The following is a 20646-nucleotide window of genomic DNA, read 5'->3' on the forward strand; positions in this document are numbered from 1 at the left end:
GGCTGCGCTTGGGGGCCAGGGGACAGTGCGTCTGGTCCCCGCGCTCCTGCCCTAGCCCTGGCTTGCGCTGTCCTTCTCCGCCCGGGCGTCGCCGCCGCAGCAGGCCTCAACCCTGCCCTCCCTCCCTAGGCCTCCTGCTCCACGACGTGACCATGGCCGGGCTGCAGGAGCTGCGATTCCCTGAGGAGAAGCCGCTGCTCCGGGGCCAGGACGCCACCGAGCTGGTGAGTTGGAGTCTCGCCTTTGAGGTCTTAGGGCCGAGTGCGCCACCTCGTGGCCAAGAGGGAGACCGCGCGCCTTCCCTGCAGCTGACCCTCCCCATCGCCGGCCACCCCAAGAAGCCCTGTCCCTGCCTCGGGCGGAGGTGGGTGGGGGGAGTTCCGGGAGGCCTGAGTGCCACGCAGACCCAGCCAGCCTCAAGGTGGCTTCAGCCGTCTTTGAGGCTAAAGGTGCTACAGGAGAGTTATTCCCGCTTTAATGACAAGAAAACTGATGCACAGAGAGGTGAACCCAGTTGGCCAAGGTCACACAGCTAGTGGGGGAATGAGTCCGTATCAACCCGTTTGTGGACAGCCCAGGAGTCCCAAGAGGTAATTACCGGGCAGTGCTGGCTCCAGCAGGGCACGCTGCTCCCCTGTCTGTGCACTCTTCCTTATCAGCCTCCCAAGCCTCTGTGGCACCTGGGCAGGTCTAACCAACAGTGCCACCCAGGGCAGTGGGACAGAGGCATCACAGGTTATGATTTTGTCCCAAAGACCCCCCTGTCATGGGACAAGGTGTTAGAGGCCAGAGTGACTTTCATGCCACCCTTTTTTGTTGTGACAACACCCTGTCCACCTTCCCTTTTCCTCCCTCCCAGTGCCATCATACTGGTGACTGTGACACAAACCACTTTGCAAAAAGTGTGGGTTCCCTGCTTGTTGGATTCTGAGGCATTAGGGCTGGGGTCCCTGCAAGTGATGCTGCCTGGACCCCCTCCTTTTACAGATGGGGAGGCCAGGAGCCCAGCCCCTCAAATCTACAGGGTGCTGTCCTCTGCCCTGCCCTGCCTCCCCAGCCTTCCATCACAAGGAGAGGAGCCCAGGAGCTGCTGAGCAGCCAGGATTGGAACTGTGCAGCCAGCCAGGATCCAGGGATCCAACCACATGAGGTGGCAGTCCTGCCCCCAAGAAGAGTACAGTGTTATCTTACAGACAGAACCTTGAGTTAACTGATAAGACGTGGCTTATCCGAGAGTAGCCACAGATAAGCTGCCCTGGTGGGGTGGTGACTGCACATTTTTCAAGTCCTTTATTCTAAGTTTACTTGCTCCCTGGTCTAAGCCTCCATCAGCTGTTGCCCCAGGATGCTTGCAGGATCCTCCTTGCTAGTCTTTTTGCCTCTGCCTTTGCTCTGTACCCTTTAAAAATAAGCCATGAGCTGGGCATGGTGGCTCACACCTGTAATCTCAGCACTTTGGGAGGCCAAGGTGGGCAGATCACATGAGGTCAGGAGTTCGAGACCAGCCTGGCCAACATGGTGAAACCCTGTCTCTACTAAAAATACAAAAATTAGCCGGGCGTGGTGGTGGACACCTGTAATCCCAGCTACTCCGTAGGCAGAATCACTTGAACCCGGGAGGTTCAACCCCAAGACTGCACTGCTGCACTCCAGCCTGGGCAACAGAGTAAGACTCTGTCTCAAAACATAAATAAATAAAAAATAAGCCGTGTCACTTCTCTGCTTAACAAGCCATCTCAGTCAGAGCTGGAACCCAGGATGCAATCTGCACCAGCTCCCCAGCCTGTCTCCCAAGCCTGTCCCCAGCTTACTTCTCTCTAGCCTCCTTGAACATGCCCATCACATTCCCAGTGTATCTGCCTGGGATACACTAGCCCAGAAATTTGCAGGGCTGGCTCCACTCCTTGTTTTATTCAGGCCTCTGCTCAAATGCTCCCTCCTCAGAGAGTCCCTCTCTAACCCCTGGGTCTAATATTGAAACCCCAACACGCTCTGGCCCTGGCCGTGTCACTTAGTGTGGTTTGTGTGTGCCCCGCCCCACAGGTTCCCAGGACAGAGATCTATTCTGTTTTGCACCCCCAGGTCTCCCCAGTGCCCCACACAGCACACAGTGGGTTCTCAGTAAAAACATGGGCTGGGTGGAAGCCACAGATGGTGATACAGCTCAGAAGGAAGAAGTTTCTCAGAACTTTCTAAAAAGTCCCTCCTGCCCACTCCTGCCTATGTCTTTCTTTCTGACTTTTCTTTTCCTTTCTTTCTTTCTTTTTTTTTCTTCTGAAACAGGGTCTCACTCTGTCACCCGGGCTGGCGTGCAGTGGTGCCATCATAGCCCACTGCAGCCTCAGCTTCCTGGGCTCAAGTGATCCTCCTACCTCAGCCTCCTGAGTAGCCAGGATCATAGGCATGTGCCACCACACCTGGCTAATTTTTCCATTTTGTAGAGTCTTGCTCTGTTGCCCAGACTGGTCTTGAACTTCTGGGTGCAAGTGATCCTCCCATCTCAGCCTTCCTAAGTGCTGGGATGACAGGCCTGAGCCTCTGTGCCTGCCTGCCAGCCTGTCTTTTGAGGCATGAAAGCAGAGTTCTGCTGTGAGGGGCCCTCGGGGACCCCTGCATCCCATCACAAGTGCTGAAGTGTGCAGGTTGCAGGACAGCCGCACGGAGGTGCTGCCTGCTGGTATGGGGTGTGCCTCTGTGGCCCAGCAGGGCCCCCTAGCACAATGGGGAGAGCTGAGGGCATGTTGGCCTGATAACTTCCATGCCTGTCTCTTCCACTGCCCACCTCAGCTGGGCACCCTTCTCTGCCTCATTCTGGCCCAGCCCTCGCCACCCCTCCCTCCCTGACTCAGCAGGCATACTCCTGCCTGTTCGTGTCCACTGAGCAGCCTGGCGCCACTGCAGGTAGTGTCTCTATCCACCCATCACCAGGACCAGAGTTTGCCACCATGACATCCTCACCCCTGCATGAGGGTCTCCGTTTCAGATCCTGTGGAGGCTTCTCCCCTCCTTCATGAGTCAGCACAGGCCCCAAGCTGTGGGCCTGGGCACATCTGCTTTTTCCAAAGGCACCTTAAAAGCCCCATTCCTGCCAGACATGTTGGCTCACGCCTGTAATCCCAGCACTTTGGGAGCCCAAGGTGGGCCGGTCACCTGAGATCCGGAGTTCAAGACCAGCCTGGCCAACATGGCGAAACCCCATCTCTACTAAAATTACAAAAACTAGCTGGGCGTGGTGCTGTAATCCCTGCTATTCAGGAGGCTGAGGCAGGAGAATCGCTTGACCCTGGGAGGTGGAGGTTGTAGTGAGCCGAGATTGCACCACTACACTCTAGCCTGGGCGACAGAGCGAGACTGTGTCTCAAAAACAAAACAAAACAAAAGCCGACCGGGCATGGTGGCTCATACCTATAATCCCAGCACTTTGGGAGGCTGAGGTGGGTGGATCACTTGAGGTCGGAAGTTCGAGACCAGCCTGACCAACATGGTGAAACCCTGTCTCTACTAAAAATACAAAATTAGCCAAATGTGGTGATGAGCTCCTATAATCCCAGCTACTCGGGAGGCTGAGGCAGGACAATCACTTGAACCCGGGAGGCGGAGGTTGCAGTCAGCCCAGATATCGCCACTGCACTCCAGTCTGGGCGACAGAGTGACTCTGTCTAAAACAAAGCCCCACCCCATGCCCGACACAGTCTCCTGGATGCTGCGACATGGCACCCCATGCAGTCCTACCCCCTCTCTCTGTCTTCAAGAGCTAGTCTGGCGCTCTCAGGCAGGATTCTCTGGCTCTCACAGACAGATTCTCCTTTTTCAGCTGCAGTGCAGAAAGCATCCATCCTTTTCGCTTTTTTTTTTTTTTTTTTGAGATGGAGTTTCGCTCTTGTTGCCCAGGCTGGAGTGCAATGGCGCGATCTCGGCTCACTGCAACCTCCACCTCCCAGATTCAAGTGATTCTCCTGCCTCAGCCTCCTGAGTAGCTGGGATTACAGGCGTGTGCCACCACACCCAGCTAATTTTGTAGTTTTAGTAGAGATGGAGTTTCTCCATATTGGTCAGGCTGGCCTCAAACTCCCTACCTCAGGTGATTCACTCACCTTGGCCTCCCAAAGTGCTGGGATTACAGGCGTGATCCACTGTGCCCAGCCCCATCCTTTCCACTTTCTATTTATTTTTTATTTTTGTTTGGAGATAAGTCTGGCTCTGGCACCCAGGCTAGAGTGCAGTGGTGTGACCATAACAGCCTCCTCCTTCTTCAAGGAGGCTAGAGAGGGCTCAAGCGATCCTCCCACTTCAGCCTCCTAAGTAGCTGGAACTACAGGCATGCACCACCATGCCTGGCTCATTTTTCTATTTTGTAGAGACAGGTAATCTTGCTATGTTGCCCAGGCTGGTCTCGAACTCCTGGCCCACCTCAGCCTCCCAAGCAGCTGGGATTACAATCGTGAGCCACTTCATCTGGCACCCTGTTCACTTTTTAAACGTTCTGCCGTTTGCCAGGTATAAATTCTCTCAGTCCAGTGGGAAGTGAGGATTCCCACACATTTACTCACAGCCTGCCTGCCACTGGAGCCTGGCTTTTGCCTTTGGAGACTCCAGTGCCTGGCCTGTCTGTGGATCCCTCTGCGCCTGTGTCCCCATCCCGCCTCCCACACACCACTCCTCCGCCTCCCTCAGCACACCCTGCATTTTCTTGGCCTTTGGGTCCTTCCCCTCCCATACCCTTCATCTCCTGGGGCCCCCAGACCCAGAGAGCATACAGCACACCCTGCCATTATCTGCTCCACTGTGTGTGTGTGTGTGTGTGTGTGTGTGTGTGTGTGTGTGTGTGTGTGAGAGAGAGAGAGAGAGAGAGAGAGACAGACAGACAGGCAGACAGTCAGGGTCTCACCCTGTCACCCAGTCTGCAGTGTAGTGTCACAATCCTAGCTCACTGCAGCCTGGACCTCCTAGTCTCAAGTGATCCCCCTGCCTAGGCCTCCCAGAGTGCTGGGATTACAGATGTGAGTGACCACACCCAGCCTTCTTTTTTGTTAGCTTTTGCTTGTAACAAAACTGCCTCCTCTGTCCTTCTCTGAGATAATCGCCCTCTTAAGGTCCCGAGTATAGACATCTCCCCTCTCTTCTCCTCAGCCCCCTTGTGCAAGGTGAGAGGATCCATTCATCATCAGCCCCAGGCCCTTGTCCTCCCCCTCCAGCCCCATCCCTTCCCTCCTCTCCTCCCCTCCTCCCTGCAGAGCCCCCACAGGCCTGGAAGGAATCTGCAGAAGCCCGAGTGGGTGCGGCTATTCTCTATGTGACAGTCGCAGGCAGCCCAAAGCCTGGCTTTCCTCTTTGGGTATGGGAACCCCCAGTTCCTTCTGATTTTCTCCACCACCTGGCCTGCTGGAAAGCAGGTGGCTGAACTCTTCCTTGTTTTGGGAAAAATGGCAGAAATACTGGTTTCATTCTTCTCCCTCCCACTCCTGTGATTTCGGGTCATTTTCCTCCTTGTACTTTCCTAGCTGACTGCTTCCCTCTTCCTCCCGTGGCACCCTATTTCTCATGTGACTGTCTCGGTCAACCGTGGTTTGTTTTTTTGTTTGTTTGTTTCTGATTCAGAGTCTCACTGTATCACCCAGGCTGGAGTGCAGTGGCACAGTCTCGGCTCACTGCAACCTCCGCCTCCCAGGTTCAAGTGATTCTCCTGCCTCAGCCTCCCTAGCAGCTGGGATTACAGGCACGTACCACCACACCCGGCTAATTTTTATATTTTTAGTAGAGACAGGGTTTTGACATGTTGGCCAGGCTGATCTCGAACTCCTGACCTCAGGTGATCTGCCTGCCTCAGCTTCCTAAAGTGCTGGGATTATAGGCATAAGCCAGCATGCCTGGCCAATCCTTGTATTTATTTATTCCTTAAAAGAATCTGTAGCAGGCACAGTACAGCGTTGGGATACAAAGGGCAGAATGATGGGCAACACCGAGCTTCTCCTGTAATCCTCACAACACTGAGGCTTGGAGGCTGAGTGACCTGCCCATGAGTTCACAGCCTCGCAGAGCAGGGCACGGAGGTTTCTAGGCAGACGCAGGGGAAGGCAAGGCAGGACCTGTGAGTTTTCCTTTACCCGGACGTGTGCCGGTCCCTGATTAGTGTCCCTCCCGAGGCCCGAAAGTGGCCCAAGTTTGAGCTGGCCAGCTGCCTTGTCATACAGATAGGGAGACGGACCCAGAGCGGGTGAGTCGCACAGCCACCCTCCCTTTGGCTTCAGGGAGAGCCTGGCAACTCAGACGTGGGGTTCCAGCCCCCGCTCCTCCCCTGGCCATCTGTGCAGCCTCGTAACCTGTGGGCGCATTTTGAGCCTCTCTCCCCTCGTTGGTGAAGCCTGATTGTTCATCCAGATCTGTTTGTGTCTGGCGAGCCCCTTCCATGCCAGCTTCATACTGAGAGCACAGCCAGACGTGGTCCCGCCCTCGTGACGCCCGCGGTCCAGTGGGCAGAACAGGCACTAGCCAGACTCAAACGGTTCACTGTGAAGTAAGCTCCAGTGATCTGAGGCGCAAAGCGACCAGGTCTGGAGATGTGGGAGCAGCTGCCACTGTACTTTTGTGTGGACTGGAAAAGTCCCCTCACTGTGTGGGCCTCAGCTTCCCCATCCCTACACGTGGGCATGTTAGTCACGCCCACCTCTCCCCTTCCCTCCCTTTCTTCCACCCTTGTGCCCTGATGGTCAGAAAAACATCTACGGTAGCAGGAGGGCAGAGTGACCAACAGCAAGGACTTGCAGTGGGAGATTCCAGCACTTTCTAGCCTGTGACTCAGCCTCTCTGAGCCTCACCCTCGTGGCCTGTAAGATGGAATCCTCACATCCTTAATGAGGACGCTCACAGGCTCCTCCACCAAGTACTTGGTGGCCAATACCTGGTACCTTGGTGAGCCCTTGGTCAGTTTTGTTAACACTGAGACAGACTGGTGGGCTGGGCACGATGTTTCATGTCTGTAATCCCAGCGCTTTAGGAGGCCAAGGCAGGAGGATCATTTGAACCTAGGAGTTTGAGGATGCAGTGAGCTGTGATTGTGCCACTGCACTCCAGCCTGGGTGATAGAGTGAGACCCTGTCTCTAAAAAAAAAAAGAAAGAAAGAAAAGAAAATACAGACTGGGACAGAAATTGAGTCTGCTAAGGCCCCATGGGCTCCCCAGACCAGCTAGGGCCTAACTTGCCACCCCCTCTGTTTGCCTTCCCCTAGGAGAGCTCTGATGCCTTCCTCTTGGCTGCAGACACAGACTGGAAGGTAGGTCAAGGCTCAGACCCCCGAGATGTGGGACTGACAGCTGGCCAGCCCCTCGCCCCACCTGGCCAGGTCCCAGAGGAGGGTCACAGCCCTTCTGTGTGCCCCTAGCCTGTAGCAGTTGCCAGGACCACCCCCAGAGCTCATAGCGGCCCTGCCAGCCCCCTGCCTAACGGAGAGATGCTGGGGTGGGAGATGAACTGGCCCTGCTTCTGTGAATAGCAGGGAAGAGATGGGGTCTCTAGGGGGACTGAGGATGGAAAAGAGAGTGAGGGATGTTGTCATCTGAATCAGCATTTTCTTCCAATGAAAGGCAGGTTGACTCTAAAATAGCTCCTGTTTCCATGACAGCTGTTGCCAGGACAACCCTGTCCTCTTTAGTTGATGCCAGGTTCTCTGTGAAAACTGAAAACGCCCTTTGTTTTTATTTCTCCGGGTGATGGTGTTGCTCACTCGGCCAGTCATGTCTCTCCTCTGAGTCCCACAGTGACCGTTGATTTCCGAGTTTGGGAAAATGACAGCAGACACAAGGGAACCCTGCTGGGTTCCGGGGCCCCGCTGGCCACCCCAACATGCTGAACCAATTACACAAGGGAGCCCTGTTGGGTTCTGGGACCCCACTGGCAATCCCAACATGCCAAACCAATTCAGACCCTTCCTTCTGTAAGGTGGAGCCAGCCCCTGGGTCACTGTCCTTGCCTGGGCCTGACCTGGTTTGGGGTCAGCCTCCAAGCCCCGTGACAGCACCAGCCACATGGTCTGGACGCAGGGCTGACACGGAGGCGGGGCTGCCTGTTGGCTCCTCCCCCAGTGGGAGCTACGTGAGGATCAGTGTGAGAATCTGGGCCTGTGTGCTGGTCCCTCGGTCACGTGCCACTTCAAGGACGAGAGGGGAGACTTCAGGGCAGCCAGTGTACATGTGCTCGGATCCCCTGGGAATGCCATCTGCAAGCACAAAGGGCTCTGGAGCTGGAAGGAGAGGCCGGGGTTCCAGCAGTGGGGAGTGAACGGGAGCCCAGGAGGAGGGATGGGAGGGAAGTGGTCGGGAGCCAGCCCAGGCTGGTGGCAAGGGACAACTGGAGATCAGGGCAGGCTCACCAGGGGATTTTCTTTGTCCTCCATGCTGCACATGAGGATGGGCCGTGCAGGCAAATGGGCCCTGGAGGAAGGGGTTGGCCAAGTAAAATCCTAGAGCACCCAGCCAGTGCCTCAACACACTGATCCCACAGCGTGGGAGGCTGACAGCAACAGTGCTGATGCCAGCCCCAGCACACAGGCCTACGGTGTGGGGGACAGGCAGAGGGCATTCCTGGAGTTGTGGAGGAGACCTCTGGGTGCCCAACTGCTGCTGTGAAGCTGACTCTGCCCACCGAGCCCTCTGAGCTGCAGCCCTGGAGTTGCGGGGCCCGGGGTATGTAGACCCCGGTTCTCAGGACCTTTGCTCGATAAAAGGCAGGTTGCGTTAAAAGGCACCTTCCTGTCCCCTCCTGTCACACCACATGGAGGCAGCATTGTTTTCGTTTTTTGTTTTAGAAAAGAAGCCACAAGAATGGATGGTTGTTATCTGGGCCAAAGCCTGGCAGGGATTTTATCTCCTGCTCACCATGGCAGGCGTTGTCACTGTCCCCTGCCTCTGTGGAGGCAGCCAGTGGGGGAGGTAGTGTAGCAGAGGGACTAACATGAGCCAGACAGACCTAGGTTCTGGCCTCGCCACTTCCAAGCATGTGACCTCCAGCCCAAGTCACTCCACTCATCCACCGCATTTTCACAGAGACAGGCAGCACGGACTTCTCGAGTGTATCTAAGGTGATGGTGTCCACGGGCCCCTCATATGGACACTCAGCTGACCGTGATGAATGACCACTAGAGTGTGGAGTTAGCACCAAACTGCCTGGGTGTGGTTCCTGGCTCTGTGCCCACTAGCTGTGTGACATTAGGCAGATTACCAAACCTCTCTGTCCTTATCTGCCTCATTTGTAAAGAGGGTATTAGGAGATAAAATGAGTGCTTGCCCCAGCAGCACATATACCAGAATTGGAGTGATACAGAGAAGACGAGCATGACCCCTATACAAGAATGACCCACATATTCGTGAAGCCTTCCATACTTAAAATAAAAAATATTTTCCAAAAAGAGGATACAGGCTGGGTGCGGTGACTCATACCCGTAATCTCAGCACTTTGGGAGCTGAGGCAGGTAGATCACTTGAGGTCAGGAGTTTGAGGCCAGCCTGGCCAATATGATGAAACCCCGTCTCTACTAAAAATACAGTAATTAGCCAGGTGTGGTGGCAGGCGCTGGTAGTCCCAGCTACTTGGGAGGCTGAAGCAGGAGAATGGTTTGAACCTGGGAGGCGGAGGTTGCAGTGAGCAGAGATCGCACCATTGCACTCCAGCCTGGGCAACAGAGCAAGACCGTGTCTCACAAAAAAAAAAAAAGAGGGATAAAGATGGGTAAAGTGCTCAAAGAAAGCCTGTCACCTACAGGACATTTGAACATAGTGTTTACCACTCTTGATTCTGAGACCTCAGGCCCACCCAGAGTGCTGAGGTATAGTAGCTGACGCTGCTTACTAGCCAAGTGACAAAATTACCTAATGTCTCCATCTCTCAGTTTCCTCATCCTTTCTCTAGGTCCATGAGGATTATATGTATTATCCTTGCAACTGCCTGTGCAGTAGGCACTGCTGTTTCTCCCATTTACATATGGAGGCTCAGAGAGGTTGACTGACTTCCCCAAGGTCACACAGCAAAAAAGTGGCAGAGCTATGAATGGCATCAGGGTTTGGCTGGCAAGACCTGAGGCTACCTTGTCTGGCCACTATAACTGCACAACCGCCAGAAAAAGGGGCCAACAATTTGGAGAGGCACACAGACTGCCCCATTTCTCCCTTGCCAGGGCCTGGGCAGGGGTGGGGTCAGATCTGGAGTGATTTGTACAGTTTTTTCTGATTCTCACAGTAGGCTGGTGAGAAAGGCACACAGTCCCTGCTTTACAGTTAGAAGCCTGAGGCACAGAGAGGTTAAAAAAAATTCTTGTCCAAGGTCACCCAGCTAATAGGGGGCCAGGAGGGACTTAAACCCAGGTCTGTGGGTTTGCAGGCAGTGAGCTGAGCAGTCATGGAGGCTGTGGCTTGGAATGGGCAGTGTCGCAGTTCAGCTTGTCACCTGGGTCCAAAGGTGAGGAGAGGCCACTCAGGGATCAGAAGTTGGAGTGGGCATAGGATTGGGTGGGGCTTTGGGGGACATGGGAGGGCTTTGTGGGCAGAGCAGAGGGCAGGGCTGTGCCTGTTTTGCAAGCCTCTTCCTGTGCCACAGTGGCTGCAGGAATGGGGAGCATAGCCAGGAGGTGATGGGCCAGGGGGACTCCCCATTGTACTTCCCTGCTGCCCTGGGGAGCACAGGGCCTATCAGTCTGCCCTAGGTCTCCAGAGTGAGAGGTGAGAGATGGAGTAGGTGTCCCCAGGCAGAGGACATGGCCAGCAATAGTGTACATAACAGGTATCGACCAGGTCACCAGGTACCCAGAGATGAGGAGATGACCACTTTCTCTAAGGGCAGTCGGCCAGCATGCAGGGCTGTCAGCATGGGCTGGGGTGAGTGGTGTGTTCCTTCTTCAGCAAGACAGGGAGAGGAAGCCGGATAGGAGGCAGCTACTGACGTTGATATGCCCACCTCCTGTAGACCCACCCGGCCCTCGTGCCTGGAGGCAACCAGTTTGGGGCTTGACTCTCGGGTCTCTGGGGAGCAGGACACTAGGGCTATCTTAGGCTCTGTGCCCTGATCCCACCCCTGCCCAGGCCATGGCAGGAGAGAAATGGGGCAGTCTGTGTGCCTCTCCAAATTGTTGGCCCTTTTCTGGCAGTTGTGCAGTTACAGTGGCCAGACAAGGCAGGGTCAGGTCTTGCCAGCCAAACCCTGATGCCACTCATAGGTCTGCCACTTCTTTGCTGTGTGACCTTGGGGAAGTCAGTCAACCTCTCTGAACCTCCACATGTAAATGGAAGAAACAGCAGTGCCTACTGCACAGGGAGTTGCAACGATAATACATATAATCCTCATGGATTATATTTGGGAGCACGGGCACGCAGCATCCCCCTTCTCTCTGTGGCTCCTGTTCTCCCAGCCTTGGGCCCCCTCCTCTGCTCCTCTCCCTGGCCTATTTCCTCTCCTCCCGTGCACTTCTTGGTCTTTATTCTCCTCTGCTCACTCCACCTGCAGACCTCGGGTGAGCTCACCACCCAGATCCTTGCTTCCCAGGAGGATAGGGCACAGAGCCTGAGATAGCCCTAGTGTTCTGCTCCCCAGAGACCCGAGAGCCAAGCCCCAAACTGGTTGCTTCTGGGAACGAGGGCCTGGTGGGTCTACAGGAGGTGGGCATGTCAATGTCAAGAAGCTGCCTCCTAGCCTCGCTTCATCTCCCTGGTGGCCTGGAGCCCCTGTCAGCAGGGTGAGGGTGGGGAGGACAGAGCTGGTGTGTGCCTGACCATACCCTTGGCCCTGCTATCTGCCCAGGGCCCCTGGCCCCCAAACTCCACTTTCAGTGTGTGGGGAAGCCCCCTGCATCTGCGTGGGCAAGGTGGGAGAAAACCCTGGTGGGTGGAGGAGCAGCTCTCTGAAGCAGGGTGATAACCCAAGTTGCCCCAGAAAGCAGCAGCTCCCCAGGCCTCCTCAAGGTTAAGCGATGCAACCTTCCTGATGGGGAGGCTGGGCCTGGGGATCTGATCCCCAAGATCCTGGGCTTGGGGCCCTCTCGGGCCCTCTATACTCCCTAAGGTGTGGGTCAAGGGCTGTAGCTGTCTGGGCAGTGCCCATGCACCCTGCCCTGCCCCGCATTAGTGAGCTGTGCATGTCCGTGAGGACCCTGTGTGTACCTGACATGGGTGAGTCTGTACGTGTGACCTCGGCTCCTGTATTTGGAGGATCCTATATGAGCTGCAGCTGTTGGCGTGTGCCTGTGTGCTGGGGGCGGATGCAGGGGCTGGGGACCATCAAGGATGATATGTGGCTGGGGTGGGAGGAGCAGTGACAGGGCTGGGGCAAGGAGGACTTCAGAAGCCAATTGGAGCCAGGCTTGTCTCCCAGCAGCCAATCTGGGAGCCGGGGCTCCGGGCAAGCGAGTGGCTGCTCGGAAACCCTGCGGGGAGGAGGGGCCAGCTAGGCTGGGCCAGGATCCCTGTATAAATGGCCCAGGAGCTGTGCCCCATCACAGAGCCGACCATCTCCCACTCAAGCTGTCCCCGCCCTCTGGACCCAAGTGACTCAGGCCTTTGTTTGTCCTTCCTGGTAGAGGCGGGTTCCCTCCCTCGGCAAGATGCCGGAGTGCTGGGATGGGGTGAGTGAGAGCGCTACGGGCAGCGAGGTGGGCCGGGAGGATGGTGCATCCTTATGACCCACTGTAGGGAGGAAGTGCCCCCCTCAGCCCACATCTGGTGGCAGCCCTGCCTTCAATATCCTCACCCTGGGGTCCCTGAGACACGGCCAGAGGGCTCCAGGCTCCCTGGTGATCCTGTTTGCAGGAGTGGCTGGGGGCAGCTGCTAGTCAGAGCCCATAGCAGGGGCTAGGGGGAGCGTGTGGGTGGGGGGTGGGTGACATATCTGCAGGAAATGGAACACGCAAGGCACAGTCTGATTTGGCTGCATTGCCGTGTGGACCCGGGCGCCAGTGCCTGCACGTCCCACTGACCGTGTGCCCTCTGGTGTGCGCTTGGATGGTGCCTGCCTTGGTGGTGCCTGGGGCCATCAGGCCAGGGGGCGGGGGGGTTTTTGGTCAGCCCCCGAGGCTGTGTACCCAGTGTGCGTGCAGGGTCTGTGCGTGCAGGGGCTGCCGTCCGAGTGGGCGGCCGTCTAGCTTGTTTGGATGGCTGTGCCAGTGTGATGGGAAGGACGGGCAGCGTTTTCCTTAGGAGTTGCCTCACAGTTCCCAGGGCTCTGCTGCGCCAGCCGGGCAGAGGCAAGGAGGTCTGGGCCACACAGGAATGATAGCCTCAGGCAGGGGTCCCTGCTGGGGAGGAACGAGGAGGGGTTGCCTGCGTGCCTTATTTTGTAGGTGGGGGAAGGCAACGCTGGAGCCGTGAAGCTGGCAGGGCTAGGGGACCCCAGGTGGAACCCAGGGCACCTCCTCTCGCCGGGGCATCAGGTACCCCGGCTCCTTTCTTCCTCAGGAGGGAGAGGCAAGGGCAGACTCACCCCCACCCCCGGGCCCCACACGCCTGCCCTGCCGGTTCCGCAGACCATAGGTCACCCCGCACACCCCGAGGCGACGACGTCAGCACCTGCCCGCCCATGCAGACCCTGTCCCCTGAATTATTGATGCGGCTGACAGGCCGAACCACAGCAGCACCACCACCAACTCCCACACCGGCGCGAAGCCGGGCTCAAAGCACCCCCTGTCCCCTGCAGTGCTCAAGGTCACAGGCGAGGGGAGACGAACAGGCCGAGAGGAGCCGCCACAGCCCCCTTCCCTGCTGCCGCAGTGCTTCCCGCCTGCGCCCACCTGGAGGCGGGGCCGGCTCTGACGTCACCCAGAGCCAATGGGAGTGCTGGGCCCTGAGGGTTGGGGGCCTCAGAGTGCACCGCACTGTGGCCCTTGGGGCGCTGCCCTTGCGCAGTGCTCCAAGGGACGGCGATGCTTGGCTTCGATTGGGCTGAACTGAGTCCTGAGCTCCCCGCAGAGGGTCAGAGAAGGCGTTAGGGAGGTGGGCAGCAGGGTTCAGCGAAGGTCACTGGGCTTTGTAGGACAGGCAGCCCGGTGACGCCCAGGCCCAGCCCCAGCCCCAGCACTTCCCATCCTGGGAGATGAGCCCTAGTAGGGTCTGACCACGTCACCTCAGAGGGATGGGGACGGGGCGGCCACACCAGGGGTGGGAGGAGACAGTCGGTACCTGCTCAGCAGCGGAGGGCAGACACCCCTCGCAGCCCTCACGTTGACCCGCAGGCTGCGGATCTGGGTTTGGAAGACACCGCCCTGGGCTCTTGACGTCTGAACCCGGGAGGATAACTGTCCTTTATGCAGCCGGAGGCGCATTGCAGCTGTTCTGCAGTCCCACCCTCCAAAGCTGAGAGAACTCACAGGTTGCTGTGAAGGGGCTGCCTGGTCAGGAGCTCCCTCGCGTGGAACCTGATCTCCTGTGAACATGCAACCTTCAGTGCACCGCCCTGGCCCCTGAGACTGGCACCTGGCAGGGCCCACCCTCCCTACTCTGGGATTGACCTTGGGCAAGTCGTTCCTCTTTCCCAGCCTCAATTTCCTCCTCTATGGCTTGGGTCTATGTGGGAAGTAAATGAGAAAAGTGTGGGTCAGTGGTCAGTGACTGGGAAGTGTTCCTGGATTTGATGGGCCCGGAGAAAGGACAGGCCTGGGATGGGAGGGACTGTGTGGCCTGTCCCCTCTCAGCCCTGGTGTGGCCTCCTCATCCCCTGAGCCACATGGCTCACCCTAAGGCTCATTACCAGGGCCCTCCTGGAGGACAACAGGGAAATAAACAGGGCCTGCAAGCCAAAACGTGGCCCCCAGGGTAGAGCCTTTGGCCACCAGGTTGGTGCCAGCTTGTCACTCCATACTGGAGACATAGGCCTGGACAGTTGTCCTCTGAGACCAGACCCACTAATGCCGGCCCCTAAGCAGCTGTCTCCCGCTGTCTAAATCTCCTTTCCCATTCGGAGGCAGCAACTCAGGTTCTTTCTAAACCAAAGTATCCTCATCTGCAAAACAGGGACTAGGGTTCCTGTCTCTTGGGTAACGTGCAGTAAGCCTGGCACACAGTAGGTGCTCAGTCACTTGATGTTTCTTTCATGTCCTTGACCCCAGCCTTATCTCCAACTCACTGGGCCACTCACATGGTTCCCAGGGCTCACGATGATGCAGAGAGGATCTGTTTATTCAGCTCAGACGGCCCCTCTTGAAGGTTGCCCATCCAAGTGTCTAAGAATGCCCAGTTTGCAAAGGGACCAATGAGGAGGGCATCCCCCCAAGGCCCAGGGATGCCCTAGCATAATAGCCCCCTTTCCGGGGCTTTCTCCAAGTGCTAAATGCTCCACAGACGTTGGCTTGTCTAGTTCTCACAAAGTGCCTGTGAGGTGGTTCTGGATGGAGAGGCTGAGGCACAGCAGAGAAGTAACGTGACATGCTCAGATGCACAAGTAAGGGGTCGAGCCAGGTCTTCCTGAGGAAGTAATGACCTTGAGCAGCAAAACCAAAGGTGTGAACTCAAGAGGATCCCAGAGGAGGCTCTGCAGAAGGCCTCTAGAGGAGATGGGGACGGGGCTCTGACCGGGCCTGCCTGAAGGGAGCCCTTGGGGATGCTGGGCTCACAGAGAAGGGCGTTCAAGGTGGAAGCAACCGCATGCGCAAGAGCCTTAGAGTGGGAGCCAGGGGCAGTGTGGGGGTCGGGGCTAGGCTTGGCTGGCATGGGGTGTTTACTGAGGATTCCAGGCAGGACCACTGAGGCCATTCCCCTGCAGCAGTAGGAAGCGCCTGAGATTTCTGAGTGAGAGAGGGGTTTGGGCTGGGGAGGCAGAGCTGTCCAGGAGGGGCTGCTGCAAGATGGAGAAAAACAGCCTCCTTGGACCCTCAAGGGCTGAGGACAGTGGCGGCACAAACTGCTGGTTGGTTTGCAGAGAGGACCAGAACTTCCCCACGCAGACCAGTTCATGTCGTCTCTGTGCTGAACAGGCCTGAGAAGGGGTGTTCCATCCATTCAGTCCTCTCTGGGGGCTTCTTGGGGTGATGAGAACAGGATGCCCCAAGTAGGGGTTCTACCACATGCCTGACAGGCACCAGGCTGCACCCACCTCATTCCCCAGGGGAGCCAGGAGCGGGACTGCCCGGGGTCCAGCGCGGTCTCTCCCCTCCAGGAACACGACATCGAGACGCCCTATGGCCTTCTGCACGTGGTGATCCGGGGCTCCCCCAAGGGGAACCGCCCAGCCATCCTCACCTACCACGATGTGGGCCTCAACCGTAAGTGCAGCCCAGCCTCAGTCAGCCCTCCTCTGCCTCCCATCAGCAGTGAGGCCCCCGCCCTCCCCACAGGGCCCTGTCAATCCCACTCGCACTTAGCTCTGTTGCCTTCGCCCTCCGGGCCTCCATTTCCCCGATGGACCTGAGGCTGACACTTCTGCCTTGTGAGCCTTCTGGGGACCTGGCCTCCCTTCCAGTCCCCCGGCCCCTCTGCTCAGCCATAGTGGAGGTGTGTCTTTGCAGACAAACTATGCTTCAACACCTTCTTCAACTTCGAGGACATGCAGGAGATCACCAAGCACTTTGTGGTGTGTCACGTGGATGCCCCTGGACAACAGGTGGGGGCGTCGCAGTTCCCTCAGGGGTAGGTACCCGGAGCCCCCTCCGCCTGTCTCCAGCTCTGCACCCCAGGCCACACCTGGGCCCTGACCTCCTCTTCTGCCTGCAGGTACCAGTTCCCCTCCATGGAGCAGCTGGCTGCCATGCTCCCTAGCGTGGTGCAGCATTTCGGGTGAGTGCTAGGGCCCAGGGGTGCCTACCCCGACTGCAGAGCCACCTGGCTTCAGCTGAGGGCTTCAGGCTATGGGCAGGGCCTGCTCTGGGTGACATGTATGGGAAATGGCACCCCTAGCCCTAGAGTGACCAGCCTGTTCTGCACCAGGTTCAAGTACGTGATTGGCATTGGAGTGGGTGCCGGAGCCTATGTGCTGGCCAAGTTTGCAGTGAGTGTCCCCATGCCCCCATTACCCCAAACACCCGGGCAAGCCAGGGATCTCCCTGTGGTGGGGACCGGGGAACCCTTCAGCCTTGAGGAACTGTCTCTGCTCTTGCTTCTCCTCCTCCCACCTCTTCTTTATGTAGAAAACCTCTTTTTTCTTTTTTCCTCCAGGGAAATTAACTTTTTTTAAAAAGAGGTTCCTTTCTCCATATGGTTTTCTCAAGAGACTACAAACTATAACTTGCTTAAACTATTATCCAAAGCCAGAATTTCTAGTAGCAACAAACTATACAACTAACTGCTGCTCTAGCCACTAAATAAGGATCGGCCTTCACTAATTGCCATGGTATTTCAACATGAATAATTTTTTCAGCAAAAAATTTTATTGTGGTTGGGAGGTTTAAAAAAGCACATTTCAAAAACATCATTATTGGATAGAAATTCACAAGCTTTTCATCTCTAAAAACAAGCCAAAAAAAAAAAAAAAAAACATTTTTTCAGATCTAAAAAAATTCCTACTTCAAAAGAAATGACCAAGAATTTTCAATCCAGTTGCAATGTCAGCACTTAATCATTTTGTTAACTGGAGGCCATTCCCTGCCACCCTAGACAAGCTTGATGTGGCTATGCTATTTTTCTTTAAACATGGTCTAACAGTTGAAGAGAAAATACCTGTTTTGCAATGCCTAAGGCAAAATAGGCTTTGAAAAGATTGATTTTTTTCCTAATTTATATCATGAGGGCCTCATTTCCTTTTTTTTTTTTTTTTTTTTGAGATGGAGTCTCGCTCTGTTGCCCAGGCTGGAGTGCAGTGGCACAATCTCGGCTCACTGCAACCTCCACCTCCCTGGTTCAAGTAATTCTGCCGCAGCCTCCTGAGTAGCTGGGACTACAGGCGCATGCCACCACGCCTGGCTAATTTTTGTATTTTAGTGGAGACGGGGTTTCACCATATTGGCCAGGTTGGTCTCAAATGCCTGACCTCAGGTGATCGACCCACCTTCGCCTTCCAAAGTGCTGGGATTACAGGCATGAGCCATGGCGCCTGGCCAGGGCTTCATTTTCTATAAAAGCAAAAAAACAACATGCTTAAGATTTTAAGATGTTTAATGCTCAATTTTGCAATAGCACCATCTTCAAAAATATATTAAGAGCTGATTCTGTTGAAAGAGCATGTGTGTGTGTGTATGTGGAGGGGTGGAAACAATGATAGAGATTCTAAATAAATCCAAGAACTGTGAAGGGTTGGGTGAGAGGAGGACAGGTAGGGCATCTGGACATGGGTATGCGCGCACGGACCCAGCTGCAGCCGGGCGGCTGCTCAGTGGCACCCTGAAGACTTCACAGAGCATTTCCACCGTCTGCACCCATCCTGGCCTCGCCCAGCCCTGTTTCCCCTCTTACTGCAGCTCATCTTCCCCGACCTGGTGGAGGGGCTGGTGCTGGTGAACATCGACCCCAATGGCAAAGGCTGGATAGACTGGGCTGCCACCAAGGTGTGTGTGGTGACCAGGGATGGGGTGGGTGTACCTAGGGTGGGGTGAGGGATGGCACTCACGCTGGCGCCCTGCTCCCTGCAGCTCTCTGGCCTAACTAGCACTTTACCCGACACGGTGCTCTCCCACCTCTTCAGCCAGGTAAGAGGGCGGGGGCTTCTGCGGATCTGGGGCACGCTGGGATTTGCCCCTCCCGGCTTGGCAGGAGGCAGGCGGGTGTACTTGGCATCTGACGTGGCTCACTCCAGATCGCATCTCCATGATGCTGAGGCATCTGAAAGACAGACATCCCCTCCCAAGGCCCCACCTCCTACTTGCCCACACTCTCTCTCCCCTGCCTGCTGAGTGGGGCAAGGGCCACTCTGGCAGTGACATCTGCTGGCCCCCTCTGAGCCTGCGTCCCTCTGTCTGCTCCTCTGCACGCCCCCATCCATCCCCCTGGGCCTAGGAGGAGCTAGTGAACAACACAGAGTTGGTGCAGAGCTACCGGCAGCAGATTGGGAACGTGGTGAACCAGGCCAACCTGCAGCTCTTCTGGAACATGTACAACAGGTGCGGGTGGGGTCAGCAGCCCTGGGACCCAGCACACCCCAGTGGGGGCCCTTGCACACTGCCCCCTGAGGGAGGCAGGCAGGCAACACCCTTGCCCTGGTTTGTAGATGGGCACCATATTGGGCTTCAGAGGAGGTCATTTCCTGCACAAGGTCACACCCTGTGAGGGGCAGAGGGGAACAGGTCTTCAGACTCCGGGCCTTGGGTTCTTCCACTTTTCCTCCTCCCCTGGGGGCTTCCTGCGTGGGAGTGTTGGGGGTGTTGGTGACATCCCTGACTGCAATAACCCAGCCTTGATATTGACGTCTGCAAAATGGGGACGAGGTCGGATGAGCCTGTGGTTTGCAAGCTATGCTCCTTGGAGCCCCCTTTAGGGGCTGCCCTGCCCTGCAGGGAGGTGGCCAGGCCCCCTCACTCACCTGCCCTCCTTCTCATTCTTCTACAAATACTAAGCACCTGCTGTGTGCATGGTGCTAGGAAAACAATAGAGAATAAAGAGACCCAGGGCCTGCCATCCCATATGGTCCAGGAGACAGACCAGTAGCAGAACCTCCCACAGCACAGGTGGCGGTACCCCTGGCTCTGAGGGGGATAGCAAAATTTGAGAGCCCACCTGGTATGTGCTGGGGAGTCCAAAAAGCCATGCATAGGGGGCCTCCAGTTCATTTATGCAGAGCAGGTCCATGCCTCCCTGCTTTACCAGTTGGCAGTGTTGGGCTTGGGATGCCCCTCATCCTGCCCTGGGGTGCCCACCTCTGCCCCTCCCCTCCCCCTCCCCCACAGCCGCAGAGACCTGGACATTAACCGGCCTGGAACAGTGCTGAATGCCAAGACGCTCCGGTGAGTGCCTCCTGGCCCTCTGGCCTGCCCTAGCCTTTGCCCCCGTGACCCAGCCAGACAGCCCTTTTCCTCTGTATCTGCAGCTGCCCCGTGATGCTGGTGGTCGGGGATAATGCACCTGCTGAGGACGGGGTGGTGAGTGAGGGGCTGTGGGCTCACTGGGGGTGTGAGGTAGGGGTGAGGGGCTCATGGCCTCTGTCCAGCAGGGGCAATTCTTGACCCAGCCCAGGGGAGCCTGCAGGGCCGGCAGTGGATGGTGGGCTTCTCGTCCACTTCCACACAGTCTTGCCAAGCCTCACATCTGGCATAGCCCCCATCCTTCTGGCGGGGGAGGCCTGGAAATGGGGAGGGCTGGGGCCAGGGCCGGGCCATCAGAAGGTCCCCTCTTCCCTCCCCAGCAGCACAGCCCCAACTTGGTCCCTACCCACCTCAGGCCCAGGGCCTACGATCTCTCTTTTTTCTGAAATGTAATTGAGTCATTATAAATCATTAATGCATACAGCGGCAGAGTCTCCCTTTCCCCATCACCTGCACCTGTTACGTTTGGGGACCACGTGTCACCCCTCCTGCTGGAACTCTGGGAGCAGGTGGCCTGGGGCTGTGAGGCCCCATCAGCACAGAGCTGCTGGGAAGCTGCAGGGTCCGGAAGTTCCTGAGCAGCCCCGTGCGCCCTGGAAATACCAGGCTTTCCCATGCCCACCGGGAGGTCCTGGAAGAGTGCGGTGGTGGGCTGTGCCAGCCCCCTCCACCCGGTCTCTCTCAGACCCTTGGCACCCCTCACCTTACTGCTGAGGGCCCCAGGACTTTTTCC

At 56.7% G+C, this 20646-nt stretch overlaps 1 protein-coding gene and 1 non-coding gene across 10 annotated transcripts in view; both read left to right on the forward strand.

Annotated features, from left to right (window-relative positions):
• Positions 1–20646, forward strand: part of NDRG4 (NDRG family member 4) — a 51024-nt gene that overhangs the window by 25487 nt on the left and 4891 nt on the right. For 3 of the 9 annotated variants that reach the window (XM_025369779.1, XM_025369778.1, XM_025369780.1), the window contains exons 2-12: positions 130–224; positions 7227–7271; positions 16124–16229; positions 16473–16593; positions 16678–16740; positions 16891–16951; positions 18357–18443; positions 18528–18584; positions 18892–18995; positions 19779–19835; positions 19919–19970. In XM_025369779.1, the coding sequence (XP_025225564.1) occupies positions 153–224; positions 7227–7271; positions 16124–16229; positions 16473–16593; positions 16678–16740; positions 16891–16951; positions 18357–18443; positions 18528–18584; positions 18892–18995; positions 19779–19835; positions 19919–19970 (825 nt within the window). In that variant the 5' untranslated portion in view covers positions 130–152. Of the gene's footprint in view, positions 1–129; positions 225–7226; positions 7272–12381; positions 12603–13316; positions 13407–16072; positions 16278–16472; positions 16594–16677; positions 16741–16890; positions 16952–18356; positions 18444–18527; positions 18585–18891; positions 18996–19778; positions 19836–19918; positions 19971–20646 lie in introns of those variants that run through there. The other 6 variants (XM_025369783.1, XM_025369785.1, XM_025369777.1 and 3 more) reach the window with 5 other exon arrangements.
• On the forward strand, positions 9273–9379 carry LOC112614935. Its single transcript, XR_003117230.1, has one exon. It is a non-coding gene; the product is annotated as a U6 spliceosomal RNA (small nuclear RNA).

The sequence above is a fragment of the Theropithecus gelada genome, chromosome 20 (assembly GCF_003255815.1).
Source record: "Theropithecus gelada isolate Dixy chromosome 20, Tgel_1.0, whole genome shotgun sequence".
NCBI lineage: Eukaryota > Metazoa > Chordata > Mammalia > Primates > Cercopithecidae > Theropithecus > Theropithecus gelada.